At 38.5% G+C, this 27,716-nt stretch overlaps 1 protein-coding gene across 1 annotated transcript in view; it reads left to right on the top strand.

Annotated features, from left to right (window-relative positions):
* KCMF1 (potassium channel modulatory factor 1) overlaps positions 1 to 27,716 on the top strand; it is a 130,400-nt gene that overhangs the window by 88,660 nt on the left and 14,024 nt on the right. The window contains exons 4-5 of the mRNA XM_044659305.1: positions 10,426 to 10,565; positions 26,843 to 26,944. Of these exons, the coding sequence (XP_044515240.1) occupies positions 10,426 to 10,565; positions 26,843 to 26,944 (242 nt within the window). The remainder of the gene's footprint in view (positions 1 to 10,425; positions 10,566 to 26,842; positions 26,945 to 27,716) is intronic.

Below are 27,716 nucleotides of genomic sequence, written 5' to 3' on the forward strand. Positions count from 1 at the left end.
CTCCTAATGAAGAAGAAACTAAGACAATTATTAAGAACTGTTTCACCCAATTATATGACAATAAATATGGCAATCTAGGTGAAATGGATCAATATTTACAAAAATATAAATTACCTAGATTAACAGAAAAGGAAATAGAATACTTAAATAATCCCATATCAGAAAAAGAAATTGAACATGCCATCAAAGAACTCCTTAAGAAAAATCACCAGGGCCAGATGGATTCACAAGTGAATATCAAACATTTAAAAAGATCAATTAATCTCAATACTCTACAAACTATTTGACAAAATGGGCAAAGAACGAGTCTTACCAAATTCTTTTTATGATACAAATATGGTACTGATTCCCAAGCCAGGAAGACCAAAAACAGAAAAGGAAAACTATAAACTAATATCCTTAATGAACATAGGTGCAAAAATATTAAATAAAATACTAGCTAAAAGATTACAGCAAGTTATCACAAGGATTATGCACTATGACCAGGTGGGATTTATACCAAGAATGCAAGGATGGTTTAATATTAGGAAAACCATCCTCATAATTGATCATATCAACACCCAAATTAAGAGAAATCATATGATTATGTCAATAGATGTCGAAAAAGCCTTTGACAAAATACAACACCCATTCCTATTTAAAACACTAGAAAACATAGGAATAAAAGGGCCTTTCCTCAAAATAATAAACACTATTCATTTAAAACCATCAACAAGTATCATCTGCAATGGCAATAAGTTAGATGCCTTCCCAAAGATCAGGAGTGAACAGGGATGCCCATTATCACCACTACTATTTAATACTGTACTAGAAATGCTAGCAATGTCAATTAGAGAAGAAAAAGAAATTGAAGGGATCGAAGTAGGCAATGAGGAAACTAAACTATCACTCTTTGCAGATGGCATGATGGTATACCTAAAGAATCCAAGAAAATCAACTAAAAAGCTAGTAGAAATAATTCATATCTTTAGCAAAGTTGCAGGGTACAAAAGAAACCCATGTAAATCATTAGCATTCCTATATGTTTCCAACAAAACCCAGCAGCAAGAATTAGAAAGAGAAACTCCATTTAAAAACACTTTTGACAGTATCAGGGAATCTACTTGCCAAGACAAATTCGAGAATTGTATGAACATAACTGCAAAACGCTCTTCATGCAAATAAAACTAGATCTAAACAATTGAAAAAAAATCAATTGTTCATGGGTAGGATGAGTTAATATAATAAAAATGACAATCCTACCTAAATTCATTTACTTATTCAGTGCTATACCTATCAAACTACCAAAACACTTTTTTATAGAATTAGAAAAAATTATTACAAAGTTCATCTGGAAGAACAAAAGATCAAGAAGATCAAGGGAACTAATGAAAAAAATATGAAAGATGGAGGCCTAGCATCAATAAATCTCAAATTATAATATAAAGCAGTGATCATCAAAACTATATGGTACTGGCTTAGAGATAGAAGGGTGGATCAATGCAATAGATTCAGGTAATTGACAGTAGCAAGATAGTGTTCAATAAACCCAAATATCCCAGCTTTGGGGACAAGAACCCACCATTTGACAAAAACTGCTAGGAGTTTTGGAATTGGAGAACTGGAAAACAATATGGGAGAAATTCAGCTTAGATCAACATCTTACACATTATACCAAGATTAACTCAAGAGTGGGTAAATGACTTAAATATAAAGAAGGAAATCATAAGCAAATTAGGCAAACATAGATTAGTATACCTGTCAGATCTATGGGAAAGGAAGGAATTTAAGACCAAGTGAGAGATAGAGAACACTACAAAATATAAAATGAATAATTTTTATTATATTAAATTTAAAAATTTCTGTAGAAACAAAAACAATGCAACCAAAATTAGAAGGGAAGCAACAAGTTGGGAAAAAATTTTTATAACAAAAACCTCTGACAAAGTTTCATTTCTCAAATTTATAAGGAGTTAAGTCAATTGTACAAAAAAATCAAGCCATTTCCCAATTGGCAGATAGTCAAGGGCTATGAATGGGCAATTTTCAGATAAAGAAATCAAAACATCAATTAACAAGTGAAAAAGTGTTCTAAATCTCTCATAATTAGAGAAATGCATATCAAAACAATTCTGAGGTACCACCTCACACCTAGCAGATTGGCCAATATGACAGTAAAGGAAAATAATAAATGTTGGAGGGGATGTGGCAAATTTGGAACACTAATGAATTGCTGATGGAGTTGTAAACTGATCCAACCATTCTAGAAGGCAATTTGGCACTGTGCCCAAAGGGCTTTAAAAGAATGTGTACCCTTTGACCCAGCGGTATCATTGCTGGGTTTGTACCCCCAAAGAGATGATAAGGAAAAATAATTGGAACAAAAATTTTATAGCCGCACTTTTTATAGTGGTAAAAAATTGGAAAACGAGGGTGTCCCTTGATTGGGGAATGGCTGAACAAATTGTGTTATCTGATGGTGATGGAATACTATTGTGTTAGAAGGAATGATGAACTGGAGAATTTCTATGTCAACTGGAAAGACCCCCAGAAACTGATGCAGAGTAAAATGAGGAGAATGTTGTGCACAGAAAGGAAAACATTGTGGCACAATCAAATGTAATGGACTTCTTTGCAGCAATGCAATGATCCAGGACAATCCTGAGGGACTTACAAGAAAGAACGCTATCCATATCCAGAGAAAGAACTCTGGGGGCAGAAATGTAGAAGAAAAACATAGGATTGATCACATGATTTGATGGGTACATGATTAGGGGTTTTGGCTTTAAAATGATCACTTCATTGCAAATATTAATAATATGGGAAGAGGTTTTGAACAGTGATACATGTATAACCCAATGGAATTGCTTGTCAGCTCCAGGAGAAGGAAGGGAAAAGGGGAGGGAAAGAACATGCATCATGTAACCAGGGGGAAAATATTCTAAATTAATTAATTTTTAAAAACATACTTGGTTGTTGACCACATTCAAATGCGAAGATACACAAACTCTCCTCACATTCTGGAAGAGAATACTATCCACATTGAGAGAAAGAATTATGGGAGTAGAAATGCAAAAGAAAAACATATGACATCACTTATCACATGTGTATATGGGTATGTGATTTGGGGTTTAGGCTTTTAAAAAATCGCTCTATAACAAAAATGAATAATATGGAAATGGGTATTAAGAGATAACATTTGTACAACCCAATAGAATTGTGTGTGGTCTCTGGGAGGGGGAAGGGAACAGGGGAGGGAAAGAAAATCATGTAAACATGGAAAAATATTTAAAAATTTAAAAAATATTAATTTAATATATATGTATATAAGATACCTGGATTAAGAGAATAAGAAATAGAGAATTTTTTTAAAAACCTGTCTTTAAAAGAAGAAATTGAAAAAGATATGTGAGCCCCAAAATAAAGACATACCCAAGACCATATAGATTTACAAATGAATTCTATTAAACATTTAAAAAAATAATTCTTATATAACATAAACTGTTAAAAATAGGAAAACATAGAATCCTACCAAATTCCTTTATATGATACAGATATGGTCTTGATACCTAAAGCAGAAGAAAGTCAGAAAAGAAGGAAAACCATAGAATAATATCCCTAATGAATATTGATGCAAAAATGTTAAATATTAGCAGGGAGACTACAACAATATATCATAACAGTTATATACCATGTCCAGGTTGGTTTTATACCAAGAATGTGAGTCTAATTCAAAATCAAACTATAAACATAATTAACTATAAGAATAACACAAAATCTATAAGTTATATCAATAGAAACATAAAAAGCTTTTGATGAGATAAGACATCTATTTCTCTTAAAAACACTGGAATTCATAGAATAAGTATAGAAAATGTGAAATATTTGGGAATCTACCTGCCAACATATCCATAGGGAAACTTACTGTACACAGTTGTAAAACACTCTTTACACAAATACAAATCCAAACAATGAAGAAATATGAATTGCTTCCTGAAGGACGTATGAGCAAGAATGCTATCCATATTGAGAGAAAGAACTATGGGAGTAGAGATGCAAAAGAAAAACATATGACATCACTTATCACTTGTATATATATATGGGTGTATGATTTGGGGTTTAGGCTCTATAGCAAAAATGAATAATATGGAAAATAGGTATCAGGTGATTACATTTGTACAACCCAATGGAATTGCTTGTTGTCTCTGGGAGTGGGGAGGGAAGAAAAGAGGGAAATAAAATGAATCATGTAAACATGAACAAATATTTTAAAAATTAAAAAAAGAAATATGAATTACTCATAGATAGGCCATGTCAATATAATAAAAATGACTTAAATTAATATTACTGAATTAATTGCTTTTTCATTACTATGCCAGTGAAACTACCAAAAGATTACTTCACAGATCTAGAAAAAATAATAAAATTAATCTGGAGGAACAAGCAATCAAGAATCTCAAAGGAGTTTTAAAAAAAAGTGAGAAGGGGGATTTTGCAATCTGAGATCATAGTACCAGATGCTTCTTAAACTATAAAGTATTCTTTAAAGCAGTCATCTTCAGCATCATTTGGTGCTGGTTAAGAAATCAAGAGCTGTGTTAGTGGCATAGATTAATTCCACAATGTATGAAAAGCAAATTAACATCATAGTTTGTGTTTGATCAACCTAAAGATCACAGCTACTTAGCTATCACTATTCATCAAAATCCATTGGGAAAACTGGAAAGAAGTAAAGCAGAAAGTAGTCAGAGATGTGGAAATCAAACTCAAGTAGGAACTTGCATATTGACTTGGCAAACCAGAAATTAACATCATCTGTGTTTTATTGTATTTTAGTTTATTTGCTTAAACTTTTCCTTGTTATAGTTTAATCTGGTTCTGCTGGAATGGGAGTGTAACAATTCTGGTATAGCCATCATCTCATACCATATATCCAGATAAACTCCAAACAGGCACATAAAGGGTGGTGTCTTAAACATATTAGAGGAGCAAAGAAAAAAGTTATCTGCCAAAATTAGAAGAGAAGCAGGTAATTAAGGGGGTGGGGGAGCCTTTATAGCAAATTTCTCTGATAAAGGTTTCATTTCTAATAGATATTGGGAAAAGATTCAAATTTATAAGAATAATAACTATTCCCCAGTTGACAAATGGTCAAAACATGAACAAGTTGTCTTCAGAGGAAGAAATCCAAGTTAACAATAGCAATATGAAAAAATGCTATAGCTCTGAATTGTCAAACATGTTGTCAGCAACATTCCTGAGTGCACCCTACACCAGCTTGAAATGTAGTTGGAAATGTTTGAGAAAAATACAGTAGAACACTGATAATAATACATTTTTAAACTAATTTAGTATGTGACCCACTGGAATTCTAATGTACAGTTTAGTTGCCCCCATTTCTATTTGAGTTTGATAACACTACTCCAAATCACAAATACTTAGAAAAATGCAATTTAAAATATCTCCAAAGTTGCACCTTATACCCATGTCAGATCAGCAAAGTTGACAAAAAAACTGCTGGGGCACTATTGGAAAATAGGTACATTAATGTACTGTTGGTATAGCTGTTTCAACCATTCTGGAAAGCAATTTGGAATTATGCCCAAAACACTTCTAAACTGAGCACTTTTGACCCAACAATACAACTACTTGATCTGTATTGCAGTGAGATCAAGAAGAAAAAGGACCCATATGTACAAAAGTATTTACAACAGCTTTTTTTGTGGTGGTAAAGAATTGGAAATCGAGGAGGTGCCCAATATTTGGGGAATGGCTGAACAAGTTTGGGGGTGTGTGTGTGTGTGTGTGTGTGATGGAATACTCTGGTGCTGAAAGAAATGATGAAGAAATTGTTCTCAGAGAAACCTGGCAGGACTTGTGAAATGAGTAAGAACCAACAGAACCATTTGTACAATATAAAAAATATTGTAAAATAACCAACTTTGAAAAACTTAGGAACTCTGATCAACAAAATGACCAACCACATTTTCAGTGGACACTGGATAAAACAAGTTTTCCACTTCTTGATAGCTGATTGATAGAGAAAATTGAGAAAGAGACAAAAAAAATGTCTAGTGCAGGAATTTGTTCTGTTTGACTATACATGCTTATTAGGGGAGACTTTGTTTTTATTGCCTCCTTCATGAGAGTATGGAGAGAGTGGGAGGGAGGGAGGTGGATTTTCATTTTTTTTTTTAACATTTATTAATATTCATTTTTAACATGGTTACATGATTCATGCTCCACCTTTCCCCTTCAACCCCCCCCCCCGCACCCCCCCACCCTTGGCCGATGCGCGTTTCCACTAGTTTTGTCATGTGTCCTTGAACAAGACCAATTTCCAAATTGTTGGTAGTTGCATTGGTGTGGTAGTTTCGAGTCTACACCCTCAGTCTTGTCCACCCCGACCCATGCGTTCAAGCAGTTGTTTTTCTTATATGTTTCCTCTCCTGCAGACCTTCCTCTGAATGCAGGTAGCATCTTTTCCATAAATCCCTCAGAATTGTCCTGGGTCATTGCATTGCTGCTGGTACAGAGGTCCATTACATTCAATTTTACCACAATATATCAGTCTCTGTGTATAGAGTTCTTCTGGCTCTGCTCCTTTCGCTCTGCATCAGTTCCTGGAGGTCTCTCCAGTTCGCCTGGAACTTCTCCAGTTTATTATTCCTTTTAGCACAATAGTATTCCATCACCCGCATATACCACAGTTTGTTCAGCCATTCCCCAATTGAAGGACATTCCCTCCTTTTCCAATTTGTTGCCACCACAAAGAGCGCAGCTATGAATATTTTCGTACATGTCTGTTTATCTATGATCTCTTTGGGGTACAAACCCAACAATGGTATGGCTGGATCAAAGGGCAGGCATTCTTTTATGGCCCTTTGAGCGTGATTCCAAATTGCCAGCCAGAATGGCTGGATCATGGATTTTCATTTTAAAAAAAAAAGTTAAAAACAGATGAAGATTAGAGAAGTGAGTTTCTTTTCAAAGCCACTGTTTATGTCAGTATTAACAGCTGCCTGTCATTTGATTATCTCTTATTAGCCATTGTGTGCTTTTTAGAGGTTTCAGAATTTTAGGACCTATCTTGATTCCTTCAAACAATTAGCACTGTAGTTGGTGAGACAAGCCACACACCAAATAGAGATTTATATACTTTATATGCTTTGAAAAAAATATTTAAAGCAGTATATGATGAATGATACAGATATTTACTGTAGAAGAAATTTTTTTATTTTTTATTTTTAAAAATGTTTTCTTTTTAATAAAATTTGTTTAAAAACTACTGACTTTTGTTTTTATATCTTAAAACAAAGACAGAAGAAAAAGCAAAGGAAAAAATTTGGCAAAACCAACCAACCTAGAATTCTCTCTCTTTTCTACCTTCTGGCTCCTTTTAGGTCCCAGCTAAAATCCCACCTTTTACAGGGAAGTTTTTCCTGATTCCCTTTAATGTTAGTGCGTTTTCTCTGATGATTATATAAAATTTATCCTTTTTATGTACCTTCTTCAAGCTCTGAGAGCAGAGACTAGATTTCTTTGTATCCCCCCAAATTTGGCACAGTACCTGGCACATTATAGGGGCTAAATAAATGCTAATTGACTAACTGACCACACCACCCCTTGGTGCTAGAAAAGGATGATCTAGACTGCAACAGATGGAGGGCCAATTGGGCTGAATGGTTATAATCTGGACTTTATCTTGTTTTCATGTGGTGATCTTGATAACTCTTCATCCAGGAAGATCACTTCAGCTCTGGAATTCACCTCTCAGAAGTTTTCCCCAACCCAACCCTGACATAATGGCTCTTCCCAGAACCTTTACTAAAGGAGGATACCCAGGCTTGATAAGAAGCACTTAGTAACTGTTGTTGGTTTGTTGCTACTTTTAGTCGGCGCTCTTTCATATGACCATTTGATTATAGAAAGCCTTGTTTTCCTCCCTGGGAATTCTAGACTTTTAAAGTTTTTTAAAGTCCAGGAATAGATCCTACACTTCTCACATCCAATATTGGATGTAATAAATACTTTTTGATTGATCAAACAATTTTGGATTAGAAAAAAATTTTGACATCCCATTTAAATTATAGTTATTTAAAAATCTTAATTACTGTTCCCACCGTGTTAAGTTTATTAATGAAATGGACATGAGATTACCATTTCAATAAATAAAATGTATGAAGTACACTGACCTTTTTATTATATTGACCACAAAAGCAATTGCATCTTCCCATGTTTGGTTAGCTCTCTATCTTGTAATATTAGTGGATAGTTCTTTATCAAGAAAAATCTCATTTGTATTGTTTATGTTATAGATGATATTTTGATTTAGAGATGTCTATATTATATGTACAGTGCATTTTCTTCTAAATGATTAGACTCAGCTCCCTTTGCTTACCTGTTATGCAGTGTTGGTTGTGCCTTGGATTCTTTTTTTTTTTCCTCTCCTTATCCTCTCAGAGATAATTCTTTTAAGGACTGTCCAGGCAGCCCTTCTTATACAAAGGATGCCAGACAAAATGACTTCATCCCAAGGTCTTCAGGTCTTATTAAAAATATAGTGAAATAGCCTGTTCTGTTATTTTCCCTTAAACAACTTTTTTTGTTTGTTTGTTTGTTTTTTAAACAAATCTACATTAGCTACTAGGGTCATAGGACAGATCTTGTGGAAAGGTAAAAATAAATCTCAGTTTATGTTTGAGCTTTTTAGTGTGTGAGGCATTTGTTCACTATTGTTGGCCTCATAGGAGTTAGGGGTTGTTTATTATCTGGAGATTCAGTAATCTATATTTCCATCTATGGAAGTACATTGAGCCCCTCTCCTACTTTGAAGCTGCTTATTACAGATAATAATAGGATAATGTCCTTGATCCAACCTGAATGTGAATCTCTTATCAGTCTTTTAAGTATCAGTTTCCAAAAGGGTAGCCTGCATTTTTAAAAGCGTAACTGGTTTCTCTTTCTCTCTTTTCTTTTTCTTGCTTGCTTGCTTTTTCTCTCCATTCCTTCTCTCTCTCATTCCCTCCTTTTCTTTCCCTTTCCTTTTCTTTCTTTCCCCTTATCATCTGTCATAATATCACTTTCTATGACAGAAGAGTAGCAAGGGCTACACAATTGGAATTAGGCAATTTGCCCAGGGTCACACAACTAGAATGCATCTGGGGTCATATTTGAACTCCTGTCCTCCCAACTCCAGCACTGTACTACCTAGCCATCCCTTAAAGGCCTAACCAGTTTCTAAATCAGCCTGAAGTGATTTTGGTAGTGATCAGACTTGGAGAATGAAGGAGTCTTTGATTAATTCAGTTTATGAAAATATCTCTGATAAAATTTAAAAGAACTCTCTGGAAAGAGTGTTCAAAAAGGACTGAATATTTTAGGAAAATTATTCCTCAGGATGTACCTGATATTTTAAATAATTATTGTACTGTTGAGATGAATAGGTGGCACAGTGGGTGAAGCCCTGGGCCTTCTAGTCTTGTAATCCTGGGCAAGTCACTTAAGTTGTTTGCCTTAGTTTATGAAACTGTAAAGTGAAGATAATAACAGCACTTAATAACGTTGTCGTGAGGACCAGATGACATCAGTACAAAGCACATAGCACACACAGTGACTAACACATAGTAGGAGCCATGTATAAATACTTATTCCCTCCCTTCCTTCCCAATGAATCAGATCTTAACTGTTTTACTTATAATGCTATAAATGAGAACTCCAAAATGGCTAGTAAGGTAGAGAGATTTTCCTAGGCAAGTTTGATTTCAGCCTCTTTTTGGATTGTTCTGTAAGCCTGGGGTTTTAAATATGGTGTTTTTGAACGGTTTCTTTTTTAATTTCATGTTTTTTTATTTTATACATTTAAAAATATGAATATTTAAAAACTGCCTGTAGACTTCACCAGGCTGCCATAGGGCTTCATGATATAAAAAAAAAATAGCTAAGACCTCTACTTTAAACAGAGACACTTAGAATTAAAATCATTTAATTGATAAATTGTATCTGATAGAGTTGTGCCTAAACACAAGAATACAGCATTTTTCTTCCACACAACAGAGTCCTGGATCTGAAGCTAACAAGGATCTTAGAAGTATCTAGTCTAGCCTCCTCATTTTACAGAGGAGGAAACCGAGACCAGAGGGAAAATATAAACATTGTATCTCTGTAAATGGTAGAGATGTGGGATTTGAAGATATTCTTAAAGCTTTGTAAGAATAGAAAAAAGTTTTTGGTAAACAAGATGGCCAGATGTAGGCAATGTCAGTAATTGAAATATTGAAGAAAGAACTAAGAGGCTTTTTCAGAATGAGCCAGAGTTAGAAATAGAACAGTGGGAATAACATGCTTTTCCCCCCCTTCTATCATTCCATTACATAATCCCTTTTTCTGTTGTAAAATTAATATTTAGTTATTATTTTTAAATGACACTCAACCATGTTTTTTCAGATTTGTACTATGGTGGAGAAGCTTTCTCAGTAGAGCAGCCGCAATCTTTTACTTGTCCCTATTGTGGAAAAATGGGTTATACGGAGACATCTCTTCAAGAACATGTTACTTCTGAACACGCAGAAACATCAACAGAAGTGGTAAGCAGAAGCAGTGTTGGGTTGAAGTAACATTTTGACCTAAATGAATGAAGGTTGCTATCATCCACATCATATAGCTAGCAACTATATTTTTTTAATGCCAAAACAGTTTTGAATAATAGTTTTCTGACATTTTGCAATCCATGTTCTCTTCCTTACTCCTATCCCTTTGCCCTCCCCAAGATGGCAGGTAATATACAGATTGTTCTTGTGTTGTTATACAATATTCCATGTTCATCACGTTATGAAAGAAGACACATTGCTTATACTAGGAAAAATTCATAGAGAAAATAAGGTGATAGCAGTTATATTTAAACAGAAAATTGTTTTTAAACCATTGGACACAGTCTTGATTAGTGCAAGAGAATGTCTCTCGAATGCCTGCATCATTAAGTTGCATTCTTATTCATAATACAGTAAATTACATTTCTTGTAAATATATCTATCTGAAGGTGGTATGTTTTTCTTTTGCTCCTCCGTGGTAAATGTTACCGGTTTCTGGCTTATTCTAAAATACAAAAGAAATTTAGACATTGACTCTTGAATCCACTTAAAGGTAATAGTATGCCGAATAGACTTTTGTGTTTTAAGCCAATGGAGTATGCTACCTGTTTGAACAGTTTTTGTTAAAAAATAAATAAATTTCACCAAGAAATTTTAAAATCTATTTTTAAATGACCACTAATTAAAAACTTAAAACTATCCCATAGTGATAGCATATTCCTGACCTCATAATGTTATCATCCGGCCTGAACTACTTGTTTCCAAAGATAATGAAAGGAATTAGAGAATAGTGGTACCTGGAAAGGCTTATTCTTGCTAACAAAACTCTGTCTTTTAGATCATTATGAATAAGATCTCCCTGTTCATAGCTTTCTCCTTTTCTCTGTTCTAACTCTTATATCTTTGCTGTGTTTTCCTTTTCCAGGGTATATTTCTGTGTGTGTCTCGGCAGAATTCCAGAGTATCTTTGTTCTAGCCTCCATCTCTTTGGGACAGTGTCCGGTGGGGTGGGCATGGATGCAGGATATCCTGTCTATGTACACGTCCCAGCAGGCATTGAGTGGTGGAGATACAATCTGGTAACCCACTTCCCATGCCACCCCACAAGTCTGAGTCATCACTATATAGGTTTTACCTATAGGCTCGCCATGACACCTGCTGTAGTGTACACAGACAGGAAGAAATTCCTATTCCTTCTGATGTTTTAGCCAGTTTGTAGCACATTTCAGTAATTTCTTGCTCTACTCTACTCATCAGTGTCCATCATTTCCTCAGGACTCCAACTCAAGACTAACTTCAGTTAACTTTAACTCCTCCTCCCTTCCTCACTTACTATCTCTTGTACTTGCACTGGTTTATACTTTCTGATTATTTCTCAGGTGGATGTGACCCTCTCTGGCATAGATTACTTTAGAGCAGGAATCTTCCTTCTCTTGGATCTCTTTCCTGCTGTGTCAGGGACACATACCCTTAGTCAAGAACTTAGAAGTTGAACTTGAGAGCAAAAAGGCTAAGAGGAAACCATAACCTTGGTTACAACACTGAAAGGGTTTAAATTCAGGCTTTGTTGCTTCCTACCTGTGAGACCTTGGACAAGGACTTAATTCTCTGGGGTCTCCTTTTCCTTACCAAAAAAAAAATAGTTGATAGTTGTCCTCAATGACTTCTCAGTTCTCTTCCAACTCTCTCCATCATTCTGTGAGTAAGAAGGGAGAAGAAGGCTTACAAGAAGTCCATAATTGCTTAAGTATGTCTCTCTAATGCCACCTGCACAGTAAGGAAACAGAATTTTAAGAAGATAAATCTGAGCTCCCAGCCATTTGCTTCCACTTTGGGGATAGATATTAGTCACCTACTGTATGCAAGGCACTCTGCTTGGTATAACTTGAGATGTGTTCACTCAAGACAAGATTGTCAGTGACAAGAGTCCCTTGGGGGAAAGCAAGATAGCCTGGCCAGTCAGTGCCTTGCACAGAGAAAGTTCCTCTCTGAGCCCTTCTCAGACATTTCATTAGATGGGTGGAAGCATGCAAATCACTTCCGTTCTTTGAAACCTCAGATTCCTCTTCCATAAAATGGGCAATACCAGGACCTCATAACTTTGTTCTGAGGCAAACTTTGAACCTTGATGAACTAATATGCTATTTTTATTCAAAAGAAACAAATCTTGTTGGAAGGAGATTGACTTAAACATCTCTGAACATCTATCATCAGCCTTTGGCTAGAAGCACAGTGTGTAAGCATTTGGATGAAGGTCAGAGGAAGAAAGCAGTGCCAGTTTGGCAGTGGGCAAGACTTGAAAGAGCCTAATGGATGGTATGACCATCAGTCAGCCAACTCAAACAACAGCAATAATCATAATAATAGCTAGCATTTCTATAGTGCTAGCTATGTGTGGCCTCTATGCTAAGCATTTAACAAACATCTCTTTTGACCTGACCTTGTACAACCCTATTGAGCAGTGTGACCCTGTGATCACACAGCTAGGATTATCTCAGGATAGATTTGAACTCAGATCTTCCTGACTCCAGACCTGGTGCTCTATCCACTATGCCACCTGCCTGCCCCACCAAGCATTTATAAAGTGCCTACTGTATTCCAGGCACCATGCTAAACTCAGGAATGTACAAAGAGAAGAGGAAGAGAGACCTGAGGTCCTTGAGAATGGCCCCTTTGAAGTGAATAAATTTGTGCTTCAGATCATATGTTAACTCACACTGGAGCATCCTTCAGATTTTGTATGTGTAAAATGTGCTTCCTTCAAAGCTAGTTGCCAACACACATAATTAGTCTGACTTCCATTCTACTTCAGTTTGGTGGGGAATCCCTTGCCATTTGTGTAAAGGACAATTTATTGAACAAAGGACAACCAAACACTTAAGTTTATTGATGCTTCTTGTTCTTATTCATTGTTGCATGAGAGCCTCCATGTGAATACATGGTAGAAACCTGCATCGTAACATTTTTTGTCGACTATTTCAGCCATCCTTTGTTGATTTTTGGCAGTTTACTTAAACCATTGGGGCTTTATTTTTCCCATTTTTCTTCCTCCTGTGCTTGGTATGTAGTGGACAGTTAAATGCTTGTGGTATGATTGGCATGTTTATGTGGATGCTCTTAGCCTTTTCCAAAAAAGAGATTGGTCAGTAATTTATGGATACCCTTGGTACAGCATGTAATTAACAGGCAAACTGAATTGTTCAGGGATAGTTTAGGAAAGTTATGGGTTTGTGGTGAATTCATTTTAATTTTCATCCTATAAATAAATACAATACTGGATGTATTTGTATCCTGGTTTTACTAATTAAACACAATTTTTAAAAAGGGCAAGGAAAGGAATGGATTCTGGAGAATTTCCATGTTCATATAAACTTTCATTTTAACTCATAATTCTTGAGGAAATAAGTCTGTTTTACATATCAACTTTGACTTTTCTCCATCTTTAATACAGAATCATTAAATTTGAGGGTTTAAGAACTTTCTTTCCGAAGCATTTCCTTCTGTTAGGAGAGGTGATGGCTTTGGTGAAACACAGCTTCTACAAATCTTTAATAATCCTTGATTCTGAAGATCCTCCATAAGCGCACTTGGTTTACCTTGCAGCTCAGTACGTACACCTTCAATCAGGGAAAGTAAAGATGTAGGCGGAACGAACAGCCAAAAATCTTGCTTTGATTTTTATGAATGATGTACATCTTATCAAGGAAAGCAAACTGATAGTATTTTTGTTCTTGCAAACCAACAGCTTATTCTGTTCAGCTGCTACAAGTAGACCTTGGACAGTGCCATTGCAGATGGCAGGCCCATTTTTTTCCCTGGCTGTTCAGTTAGAAAGGAATTAGGAAGGCCTCATTGGCTCCTGTGGACAAGATAGATTTGCTGAAATGAGAGCCCCCAGATCTGTTCCTTTTGATGTTTCCTTTTTGTTTGTTCCTTTTTGTTTCCTACTTGCCCAAGGCAAGTAACAGTTTTGCTTGAGTAATTCAATTAACCTTCATTTCATTCACTTTACTAGGCGTGACTGCAGCATTGGATCTAGCACCATAGTTATCTTTTTCGGAAACCTCTTTTCTCACCTTTAGCATGAGAAGTTCTTTGAGTCACCAAACACTTTATTAAGTAAGCACTTCCTGTGTGCTGGCACTCTGGGAAAGCCTGAGGAGACAAGCACTGACAAGCATGGCCTCAGAGAGTGCTGGGTTTGTACTTGGTGAATATTCTCTTCTGCACTAGGGCTAATATGCAGTTCTGTTCAGTTTGGGGCAGGTTTGATTTATGATGTTGCCCGTTTGTATGTGCTGCATTCTCGGTGCTAGACAAGAAGCAAGATGAGCTGATTCTCCAGACCTATATCCTGTCTAACTAGAGGGCCAGCCCTGGCCTTGGAATCAGTCACCAAGCATTTCTTGAGAAGTACTGTGTGCCCTGCAGACACTGGGCTCAGCTCAACAGGGAAAAAGACTTTTCTCCTCTTTCCTGTGACATGGGTTATCTCTGAGCCCCTCTTCAAGTCCTTTTCTTTTTCTTCTCTAAGTAGCATGGTAATAATAATAACTGACATGAAAAATAGCATCTTAATGCTGGAAAAAGCATCCATGGAGACATTGCCTCATGTAAGTGACACATCAGCACTGGGAGGTGGGTACCGTAGTTATTACTCATCCCATTTTACAGATGAAAAAGCTGAAACTTCAGGGGCTGACTTGACTTGTTCATTCGTAGCTATATAGCTTATAAGTGACAGTGATGGGATTCAAATCCCAGTTGTCTTCTGACTTCCAGTCTAGCACTTTCTCCATTCTACATGATGTACCTGTCTTGCTGGGTTGTTGGGAGGCTTAAGTAAGAAAATGTATCTCAACTACTTTGGAAATGTTAAAGCGCTCTCTAAATACCAGTGTCTATTAGTCTCCACTTCCTCATCTCCTCAACCAAAGTTCTGAAGGAGCTCAATAAATGATTGTTGGATAATGTCCCTAAAAAATTCCCATCGCCACTGCTTCTAATGGGATGGATTTATTTTTTCCAGAGAGATAGCAATCACAGCTAAGAGCAGTAGCTCTGAAAAGATGTGGGTTTTAAAAATAGCAGCAAGATTTGGGTCTAGATATTTCCTTCCTTTCACCTTTTTCTTCGGGCAGAGAGAGACAAGTTTCTGGTTTGCCAGGCTACATTGAGGGTTGGCATGGGTCAGAGTCCAGACACCAATTTCAAGAAAGCCACATAGAAATGTTTTCTATGCCTTGTCCTCACAAAGGAAGTCTTTTAAAGAACCGAGGTTAAGTGTGTCGGGAGATCACAGGCAGCAAGCTGAAAGTAAAAGAATAAGGTTCTCCACAATACTTGGGAAACTGTTGGAAAGATTAAGGATTGGGATCTCTCTATTCCCTATTTCCACAAGGGGGTGGTAGGAATCTTTTTTGTCAAATACGCTTCACTGACAAGCTGTTCATCATCTTCCTGAAATAGGAACTTGACCATGGCTACCCACACACCTGGGCCACAGTCTTCTGAGTGTGGGTGGCTCTGGGGCTATCTTCCAAGAACTGAGTTTCCAGATCTTAATTTCTCATCCTTTAGTTTTGTTTTCAGTCCTTCATGTAGCCTGAATGAATGCTTAACTGCTTCCTTCAAGCCATCAGTATTGGAAGAATGATGGTATTAATAATAATAAGATTATATCCATTTAGCTCTCCTTATCTTAGGTTTGACAAGAGATGGAGCAGAGAGTGAACAGCAGTAGAGAGAATAATAAAGCTAACCAACTTCCTTCTCATCTTGTTTTGAGTCAGAATTTCATATTATGGCTTCATTTTTTTTTTGTTTGAAGTTTGTATTTCCAGAACACCAGACACACCCATATTTCAATTGTAAGCCTAACACAGAACTCAAAATCAAAACTAAATTATTTTGGAGTTTCTTCGACAATGTAGAAAATATGACATTGGGTAAGCCTCTTTAACTACAGTCTGCCTACCCCTTACCACTCCATAGATTGTGAAATTAAACTATGACATGGGTTTTATTGAACTGTATAAAATTAGAGAGTTTGGGAGGAGGCCAATTTAATCAAGGAAGAGGTAGAGCTACAAGAGTAAGCTATGGAGGCAGCTAGTTGGCTCAGTGGATAGAGCAAATACTCCCTAGCTACGTGACCCTGGGCAAGTCACTTAACCCAGTTTGTCTAGCCCATACCACTCTTCTATCTTAGAATCACCACTACTCAGCATTGATTCTAAGACAGAGGGTAAAGATTTCCCAAAAAAACCCCAACTACAGAGCATCCTTTTGGAAGATCACTGAGACTCAGACACTTGAATTTTAAAATATGAAGGGATTCATATCTACAGGTTACTCATAGAAGGAAAAACTTCTGGGATTAGTGGCTTCCAGCTCATTCATCTGCACCATGGAAAAATAAAAAATTGTTAGTATTCTCCCCTGCCTTGGAAATGATTGGCTGGGCTACTGTTGGTGGGAGGTAAAGTCATGTCAGACCTGGACTGTACAGACCAAACCATGGCCACAGCAAATGGAAAGCCTTCTTTTCATTGATTGTCAGAGTAACCAAAAATCCTCTTCCCAGCCACCAGTCCTTGAAGCATTATAGTGGCCACAGACTGTCTTTCTTCCTGTTTCCCTCAGAACCATTTCGAGAACAGAATTTATTACTTCATCATCTCCTTAAATTAAGGCCTGCAATAGTCCTTACACGATAAATTACATCATTCACCTTTTATTGTCTTGGGCGTTTTGGGCAAAGATCCTAAGAATGGAGTCAAAGAATGAAATAAAATGTCCCGTCATTGGAAGTTAAGCTGTGTTCATCTTTGAAATATGTTTGTATTTAGTCATGATCTCATAGTTGTTCTTTTTCTTTGACATTCACTAGACAGGATCCTAATATATGGCTTTTCTCTGGCAGAAAGCCAGACTTTCTCTGAAGCTCTGGCTCTTCCCCTACAGGACTGACTAGCTTTAGCTCCATTGTTCTGAGTTCTTCTGAACCTGATGTCCGTGACCACCTCTGTTCCCCTGTGGTGGTTGAGTTTTATGTAAATACCCCTTTCTCCCCAGTCAGATGCAGGCCCACCTCCATTACTTCTCCATAAGCCACTGATTTCTTAAGCTGAGTTCAGTAGTATAGTAGCTGCTGCCTTCACATCCTGGCCACCTTGCTTGTGGCATGTGTGCCAACATGCCAGATGCTGGCAGCAGCACCACAACTGTGTTTTGAGAGGCTTCTCACTAGAAACTTTTAATTGCACAAGGGAAAGAAAGTGTGAAGTACCTTTGTTGAGTCTCAGAGGGTAGCAGAGGACCAGTGGGCCAGAAACCCATAGGGTTCATCTAGAGCCATAGTGGGCACTGCCTTCATAAAGGCCTGACAAGAGGCCAACCAAGGCAGCGATCTCTTTATCAGCCTCCTGCGAATGCTCCTGAGAAAGGCATTCCTTTGGTTGGGAGAAATCAACAGAGCTCCAGTGCTCTCTGTTCCTCCATTATAGGTGACCAGATAGAAAAGTGTTAGTATAGCTTGACTCTCTCCTCTGAAAGAGATGAGGAACATGAAGTTCATAAAGAATCTAATGATTCAAATACAGGTTCCAGTACTAATGGATATTCATGCCTTTGTTGAAGACAAAGTAATTTAAACCAAAGAAATAATTAAGCTTAACAGTAAAAATAAACCTTCCCAGTGCAATAGGTTTAGGTATTACACCAGCCTTGCAGCCATGAGCCCTCCATCTAGAGATCTGTCTTCATCTTAGCCTACTATCCAGCTGATCATCTCTCATCCACCGCACAAGTCAAGTAACTTTTAGCTCTTTCTGCCTTTGCTCACACTTCCCTGTCCCTGGGATGCCCTGTCTACATGTTTAGAAATGCTGCCCATTCTTTAAGTCCCAACTTAGGTGCCATCTCCTACATGCACCTCATGAAAGGGCTTTTCCCTCAGAAATGATCTCTTCTTCCTCTGAACTTAGATAACACTTGGTACCTAATCTGTTCATTATATTCTGCTTTTTCACAATAGTAACTGTATAATAATACATATTGGTGTGCATATATCATGTCCTTCCTGCTAGATTACCTTTGAAGTCAGGGGCTGTGTCTGAATTCTTCTAACTTCCAAGGCCTAACTCAGTTCTCTTATACATAATAGCATCTTAATAAATGGTTGTTGAGTGGATGAATGACTTTAATGAATTGGCTTTTATCTCATAAATTTAGTTAGGAGTTAGGAGAAACTTCAGAAGCTATCTAGTCCAATCTCTTCTTCTAGATGAGGAAGCTGAGGCCCCCCAAAGAGTAGAGTGGCATGCCCAAAGGCAGCCAAGTAGGAAGCAGCAGAAGTGAGATCGAAGCTCAGGGCTTCCTGGGCCAGAGCTCTGGTTTTTGTTTTTGTTTTCACTCTTCCCAAGCTGCCTCTAGCATAAAGCTGGATGTTCTCTACAAAAAGATTCTCCTGGAATGTTGGGCTGGTGCTTTGCTACTAACCAGTTGCCCAATATCATAATGAATTCAAGATACAGCAAGGTCTCTTGGTTGTTTTCTGGTTCTGTTTTTCTTTGTTAAGAAAGATAAATATTCATTGCTTACCTACTAACACAAATATATACTCCAACACTATCCATGTAGTGTTCCTGAAAAGTTTCTGATTCTTGGGTTATGACCTTTGCATGTTTCCTGAACCTCACGGACAATATTTCTATGTATTTGTTTGTTTGTTTGTTTTAATACCTTAGAATCTATCCTGGGTTTTTGTTCCAAGGCAGAAAAGCAGTAAGGGCTAGGCAATGGGGGTTAAGTGACTCTTTAACAGGGTCACTCAGCTAGGAATTGACTGAGGCCAGATTTGAACCCAAGAACCTCTCGTCTCTAAGCCTGGCTATCAATCCACTGAGCTACCCTGCTGCCCCCATGGACACTATTTTTAAAAGGAGAAAGAGAAAAGGGACAAGAAGGGTGGGAGAATGTTCTGGGGTGGAAGGAAGATGCCAAGGATAACCTCTGGATCATGGGATATGTGAAAACCCCAGGCCTCACCTGGGGTAACAGAACAAATAGAGGTAAGTTTAGAATTGAGGAGAATAACAACAATTTTTGGAAATGCATGAACCTCCCAAAGGGATTATGTTGGTCAAAAAGTAAAATATCACAGAAATTGAGACGTTATGTAAGTTTTGAGATCAGAGTTGGGCAGAAGTTGAAACTTCACACTTCAGCTTTTTAAAAAGGTATTCTAACAAGCCCTAATACTTTTAATCACCTATCATTTTCATAACCCTGTGTTAGGCATTGTGGGAGATAACAGAGGAATCTGAAACACTCTGCCCTGAAGAAACTTAGTGCTGCCACCTAATCAAAGAGAGAAAACTCAAAACTAGACAGCAATAAGTCACCAGGCGATAGATGATTAGGTCTCCAGGAAGAGTTGAGTCAGTGAGCTCTAGAGTTCAGAGGAAATAATTGCTACGCACTGGTATTTTTCTTTGGTGGAGAGGGAGGTTCACACGACATGTTAAAATTTTAATTAATGAACAAGTGCGTCTGTGACATTCCACCTAGTTCTCCAAGAGATGGATTTGAGTGCCTTTTGACAAATATAGGACGTTAATATTTTTACTGGTCAATGGACCACTTTTAGCTTTCTGAGGGCTTATTCATTGCATAGCTGACTTCAAAAACTTGCTCAGTCAGTAGATCAGAACTGGCCAACAAATCCTGAATCCCCAAACCTCTCACTACCACCACCATGCATTCTTTTCCTTAGTTTGCTAAGATTTCCTACACAGAAGGAGCACACACAGTGGTATCTGTCTCTCTACTTCCCTCCAAATACTTCACAGGCAGGGAGAAGTCCCAGCCCTGACACTGACCCACCCGTGGGACCTTAAGTAGGTTATTTAGCCTCTGTGGTCCTCTGCCTCCCCACTGTAAGATGACTAGATATTTTTTCAAGTCCCTTCCAGGACTGAGTCTACTATCTAATGATTTTAATAGTTGAAGGCCATATTGTAAAATCATAGAATGTCAAAGATCTTAGAGACCTCAATGGCCTTCTAATCCATCCCATACCTTTGAAAATATGCCCTTTGTAGCAGGGGTGTGTGAACCCAGTGTGATAAAAACTGAGCTCTAATTGAAATTTAGGCAACAGACCAGAGTCATATTTGGCTCCACCAGACAACCAAAAATGATTCCTTGACATAAAAAGATTTAGAACCCCATTTCTATTATCATCTCTGACACATGATCATGTAGCTTCTTGAAGTCTTTCAATGAGGGCAACTAGGTGGCACAGTGGATAGAACACCAGGCCCAGAATTGGGAGGACTTGGGTTCAAATGTAGCTTCAGACACTTCCTAGCTATGTGACCCTGAGCAAGTCACTTGACCACAATTGCCTAACCCTTATCCCTCTATTTTAGAGTTGTTACTAGGACAAAAAGTAAGGTTTGTTTTTTTTTAAATTACTTTCCATGAGGGGGAAGTTAGTACCTCTTGATGCCCATTCCACTTTTGGGTAGCTCTAATTATTAGGAAGTTTTTCCTTACACCAGAGCTAAACTGAATATCTCCGTTTCCTTCAACCTGTCCTCAGGTGGCATGATTTCAATGCCTTAGTGCCTCTGGTTGTTATCTTTTGAATACTCCAGCATATAAATGTGGCGCCCCAAACTGATTGTGGTCTCCTTATTCCTTTATGTCACCTAAGATCACATTAGCTTTTCTTGGCTGTTATATATGTAGAGATCCTGTATAAGCCAAATGTGATGGATTAATCCCATCTGATTTGGGACAAAGTGAGAAAATGTATTGATAATACTGGATATTCATGTATTTTTTTCCTTATATAGTTTGAAATACATATAATCAGCAGAATCCATACTCCTTCTCTTCCACTCAGAAGAAGCTTCCACAAGGGCCATGATTCATCATGAAATATGAAAGTAGTTGGAGTCGGTGGCTGAGAATAAGGAAAGTCATCCTTTGGCCCTGTAATACAGAGGTCAGGTAGTGAGTCATGTGGCACAGGTTCAAAATGAAATAAAAATGAGTCTGGGGAAGAAAAGGCCCTGTTGTGGCTTTAAGCAGCCTTGAGATCCATGCCTGGTGAGATAGACCATGGGAAGAAAACAGTTTCACCATCAAGAGGTGAACCAGGCAGTAAGATCCCTGCCAATAACATTTGTTTCAAGGACAGCCAAGATAAGGAAGTTATGATAAGGTAAGAGAACGGTTTCCAAGGGGCCAGAGTAAACGTCTCCACACAAAGAGTGAGGGAAGCCCAAGACCTCTTTGGAGCCCATGTAGAGAAATATGGGATGATAAGCCAGATCATGACTGTTAGGTCTCTAAAGCGTTCCAAAAGATAACTGAGTTGGAGAGAGCTTGGTCCTTGGAGCTGTCAGGGACCCTAAATCTAGCCTAACCACCTCATTTTACTGACAAGGATATCAAAGCCCAGAGAGGTTAGATGGCTTTCCCCAAAATCACACACTTATTAAATGATAGCCAGAATTCTGAGACCAGATTTCTACTCTCTTGCCCTAGAGAATGAAATGATGGTATCCTGGGACCATGTATTTAATTATCAAGTCAAACGAACAAGGCTGTATTGTATACTTTTATAGTCTAGGCACTGTGCCTAACATTTCTGCATGGATCAATATATTCGTCCCAATCTTGGTCCTGAATTCTATTCCCATAGTACTAACAGTCTAGTGGATTTTTTAAACCAGATGTTTTATTGTTCAGTCATTTCACTTGTATCTGATTCCTTTGTGACTCCATTTGGGGTTTTCTTGGCAGAGATACTAGAGTGGTTTGCCATTTCCTTCTGCAGCCCATTTGACAGATGAGGAAACTGAGGCCAACAGGATTAAGTGACTTGCCCAAAGTCGCACAGTTGTAGTAAGTGTCTGAGGCAGGATTTGAACTCTGGTCTTCCTGACTCCAGACCTGGCACTGTCCACTGTGCCACCTAGCTGTCCCTGATGTCTTAGAGGGATCTCAAATTAAACATATCCAAAACAAAACTCAGTATTTTCCCCCTTAACTTACCTCTTTTCTGAACTTCTGTCAAGGTTCATTCAATCAGTCAACATTGATTAAGTGACTTTTCTTTTCTAGTCCCTGTCATGAGGGCTGGGGATGTAGAGAAGTGTAAAAAGTCCCAGCCCTCAAAGACCTCAAGTCTAATTTGGGTGACAACATGCAAGCCAAATGAGCTATAGATAGAATAAATTGGAAACAATCAGAGGGAAGGCCAAAGCGTTGAGGGGAATTAGGAGAAAAGCCTTTTGTAGAAGGTGGGATGTAGCTGGGACTTGATAAGCATGTTCAGACATGGGGATGTGCAGCCAGAGAAGATGCCAACTTCCTCCCATCACCCAAGCCTTCATGTCCTCTCTGCCTCCTCACTCTGTTGAGCACCCTTGCCCCCGAGATCAAATCTACAGCAGAATCTGGTCAGTCGTCTGGTCGTCTTATGTCCTCCCAGCTCCTTCGGCTGCCTCCTTGGCTCAAGCCCCTCACTCAGAAATGGCTCCTGACCCCGCCTCCGGTCTCTCCCTATTTGGTCCTTCATCCTCAGTACAACTGCCAGATCTGACCCACTGAACTCTGGTGCTTCCCAAAGACTCTCAAGCCCTGCATACCCTTTCTGGCCTTGCTAGTCCTCCCCTGATACTCCAGCTCCATGCCTTTTTCCAGACATATGCTCCTGCCTCCCCTCTCTTCCTCCAGAGATCAGCTCAGATGCCATGCTTACACCTGGCCTTTCCTGCCTCTCCCCCTAAATTACTTCATACTCATTTTTGTATTATTGTTACATGTTGTTTTCCCCTCTAGCAGGGTTTTCCAGATAGGGTTTCAGTTTGTTTTTTAAGCATTTTTTGTTATAGACTCCTTCAGCAGCTGGAAGCCTATGAAACCTTCTCAGAGGAATATTTTCAAATGTTTAGCATAAAATACATAGGAATATGTACAGAAGCAAAAAGGAAACTGCTGATATCAAAATAATAGTTATCAAAAACTTTTTTTTTTTTCAGTTTACAGACCCAATTAAAAGCTCTCGCCCCACAGAACATAAGCCCCTGGTGCCCATCCAGGTCTGTTGCATTTCAGTTGTCTCTCGATCCCCAGCACCTAGGGCATTATTTGGCCCTTGGTTGGTGCTTCATTGATTGGGCCATCTCAAATTTTAATGTGTGTCTCATTGAAAAGAAAGGCTGCAAACTTATATCCCAGCCTGATGTTTTGGTCCAGATTTGCTACAGAATCAGAATTGGAAAGAGCCAGAGCTGTGCTGACAAAGGATAGAGCACCCTCTTCAGGATCCAAACATCATCTCACCACCCAAGAATGAAGTTTCTCTGTGAAAGAATCTGCCCCTTCCCTCAGGTCGTGTCTTATTCCACCATGGTCCAATAGAATTGTTCATCCTCCCACAGTAGGCAGCGGGGTAGAGGGGGAAGAACAAGAAAGAGGCCCTGCCCCAGCTCCAGCAGAACAGAACCATCTCTGACCTGAGACAGAATCCTGATCTGGGCTTGCTGTGGGCTCCACAGAGCGGAGCTTCATTTTCTATAAACTGAGCAAATTAGACCAAATGATTGCCAAGCCCCTTCCAGAGCTAAGACCTTTAGTGAGGAACTTCAGAACAGAGAAGTACAATCTCCCCGACAGCGCTCCGTCTCCAGAGATCAGAGTCCTCCCTGTACTGCTTCATAGCTTCTCTGTGGGCAGGGTACTGAGCATCCTGGAGCCTCAGGTCCTTCATTTGAAAATATGATGAGGTCCTAGATCATCTGGCTTAACCCCCTTCATACAGATGAATAATCCGAGGCCAAGAAGAGTTTTAAATGACTTGCCCAAGGTCACACAAGTGCCAAGTAGTGAAGCTGTGATTCTGAATCCTTATTCTCTGACACTAAATCCAGTGTACGTTGGACCAGTGGTGTCAAATGCAGATAGAACCAGGATCACCAAGCCATCCAGCAAGAGCCCTATGGGAGAGCCATTGACTGAGTTGTAAGATGTAATATTATCTGTGTTTTGTTTTAGTTATTTTGTTAAATATCACCCAATTACTTTTTTATCTTCCCTTCCATCTTAAAATCAATACTGTGTACGTGTATTGGTTCCAAGGCAGAAGAGTGCAAAGGGCTTGGCAGTAGGGGTTAAGTGACTTGCCCAGGGTCACCCCGCTAAGAAGGTCTGATTTGAACCCAGGATCTCCCATCTCTAGACTTGGCTCTCTAGCCATTGAACCACCTAGCTGCCTTCTCCCAATTGCATTTTAATCTGGTTCAGCTGCACTTTGTGGGTTCACATTTGATACCTACCACACTACACTGTTAAGTGCCTCTCTCATTAGGTTGTTCTGTGGACCAACTAAAATCATAGATGTAAAGCATTTTGCAAACCCGAAAATGTCATAAAATGATGGCCTCTTGGTAGAGAGGAGACAAAGGTAGGACAGAAGAGTTCCAGCAATGAGCTAATGGCAAAGAAAGGCCTTGCAACTCTTTGTAGTTCTCCCTTTCTAGTTAAATCATGTTTCTTTGCTTTCTGTATTTTTATAAGAAATTTTGTCACCAAATGAACAGAATCAGATTTTGTTGCAAAAGATAAATAAAATGAAATGTCAGCTATTAGAGTGCTGATTGCAGCTTATTCATCCCTTATATATGAGACTGTTATTTGTATTCTTCCATAAACTCTTCTAGGCAGATCTCCCCAACAAGCCTTATTTTCTGAGTATCAGTGTAGCACTGGGGCTACTACTGATCTTTTTTCCCTCACTCTTGATATGTGACTGGCCTGGAGGATATCTTGGATACTTTTTGTGGGCCGGGCCCATCATGTCTTTCTATCGTCCTTGTTATCACCTACAATTTAAGTTCTTTGGAGATTGTGAAGTTCCAACAGAGCATCATTAAGAGAATGTTGGTGCCTTTAAAAAAATGAGATTATTTAGGAGAACAACTTGATGTTGCTGAATAACCATTCATTTTTCCAAATACAGTCTAGCCCAGTCTCTGCCCCTTAATTCTGGGCCTAGCTCATTGTCTGTGTGCATTATCTGTCTAAAAGTTACATACACTGGACTGTCTATCCCACTCTTTATGTCTGAACAATAGAATTCTTTATCAACTTGATTTTCCTGTTAGGATTGTTGGGTAGAGTAGCTCTCATTAAGAAGGCATTGGAATACTCTGGAGCTTGTTGCTGGTAGCAGAATATCATCCACAAGCAGGAGCTTCACCTCAAGGACCTCCCCATCCATAAAAAAAGCAGGAAATTTACAGATCTTCATATTCACCCTGGTTTTCCCATCCTGTTAAAAGCTATGTTGTTGTTACAAACTTCAAAGTCCCTCTGCATTTCTGGAGGGGTGAACTCCCTTTCTGCTTAGATCCCTTTACTACCAACTCAGTGGATATTTCCCCTGGGCTCTGCCTTTTAGGTCCTTTTTGCTTTTCTAACTTTCCCCAAAGCCCTTATTCTTTGCCCTCATATGAAGAGAAATTTGATTCTAAGCCTTTTGGTCACAGACTGTTTAGTGTGGGCTGACTTCCCTAGCTCTTGTTCCTTAGATGAACTTTTTTTTTTCTTTTCTCCTCTTCCTCTATGTATTTTTTCCTCTCTGACGACCATTTGCTTAAAAGCTGGTATCATTTGTGTGGGTTCAAATCGTCTTATTTCCCCTACAGAAATTTAGAGGGTGTATTGGTATATTTGCATTCCTTTTCCCTGGAAAATCCTTACTTGTTTTCATTCCCTACATTTTAAATACTTCAGACTCCACATTCACATTTTAATGCTGATTCTGGTCTCTTCTCTGGGGCTCTATGGGTCTCTGGTTCAAGCTCTGGCCTTGTTGATGTGAAAACCATCAAAAGTGAATGGATGAATCCACAAGCAGTTGGCCATGAAAGCAAGTATCTCCAGAACCAGTCTGAGTGAAGCACCTCTGCAAAGACTGTACAACCCGAGGAGCAGTTTTATCATTGATTTATCCTGGGATCGAAGCCTCCCTTTGTTCATATCCAGGCCCATCTGAGATGAGAGTGGGGAGCTAGAACACTTCCTTAGGGGGTCTCAGCAGTACTTTGGTTATATTTGGGTTTGCTAAGCTGTGGCTTGGTCATTAATGACCAGCTGGTGTTTTCTTTTATTCCTATTTCAGTTCCCATTGGCACATGGGTCTGTTGGTAAATAGCCATTTACTAAACTTGTTCTTCTGACTTTCGTTGCAGATTTGTCCAATCTGTGCAGCATTACCTGGCGGAGATCCTAATCATGTCACAGATGACTTTGCAGCTCATCTCACACTTGAACACAGAGCCCCTAGAGATTTAATATCCTTTTATGTGCCAGTAGAAAAAAAAAAAAAGAAGGGATTCTGTTTGGCACTCTTGGCTTAGCTATTAACACATGTTTGATTATCTCAAAAGCAAATCAAAGAAAAAAAAAGAATTTCAAACTGTTTCTTCACAAAGGAAAGAAAAAGCAAAATTAATTTAAAGATAGACTTCAGTGCATTTTTTTTGTTTTGTTTTTAAACCCTTACCTTCCGTCTTAGAGTCAATACTGTGTATTGGCTCCAAGGCAGAAGAGTGGTAAGGGTAGGCAATGGGGATCAAGTGACTTGCCCAGGGTCACACAGCTGGGAAGTGTCTGAGGCCAGATTTGAACCCAGGATTTCCTGTCTCTAGGCCTGGCTCTCAATCCACTGAGCTATCCAGCTGCCCCCACTTCAGTGCATTTTAGTTCTTTTGTTTTCACAATTTTTCAAAAATCAAATGGCATGTAGATTTTTAATCATATGGCCATTACAAATGGTGGAACCTGGGATCACCTCCTGGTATAGAACTAAATCTTGTGTGTCATTCATTAACTAGAACTGTTGACATTTCAGTTCTTTGAAAATTGATCTTCTATCTGATAAATAGCAACTCTGTTATTACCAATATATTTTATTAAAACCAGAGTCTCCACTCTGATACTAGACAGTAACACCTCAGTTATCCCATGGCCCTGGAAACCAAACTTGCAGGAATTCTGAGTATGCAGAAGGAGGCCAAAGCCAAATATGGCCAGGGGGAAGGGAACGAAGTGGAGGGGAGGAGA

The sequence above is a fragment of the Gracilinanus agilis genome, chromosome 2 (genome assembly GCF_016433145.1).
Source record: "Gracilinanus agilis isolate LMUSP501 chromosome 2, AgileGrace, whole genome shotgun sequence".
Classification (NCBI taxonomy): Eukaryota; Metazoa; Chordata; class Mammalia; order Didelphimorphia; family Didelphidae; genus Gracilinanus; species Gracilinanus agilis.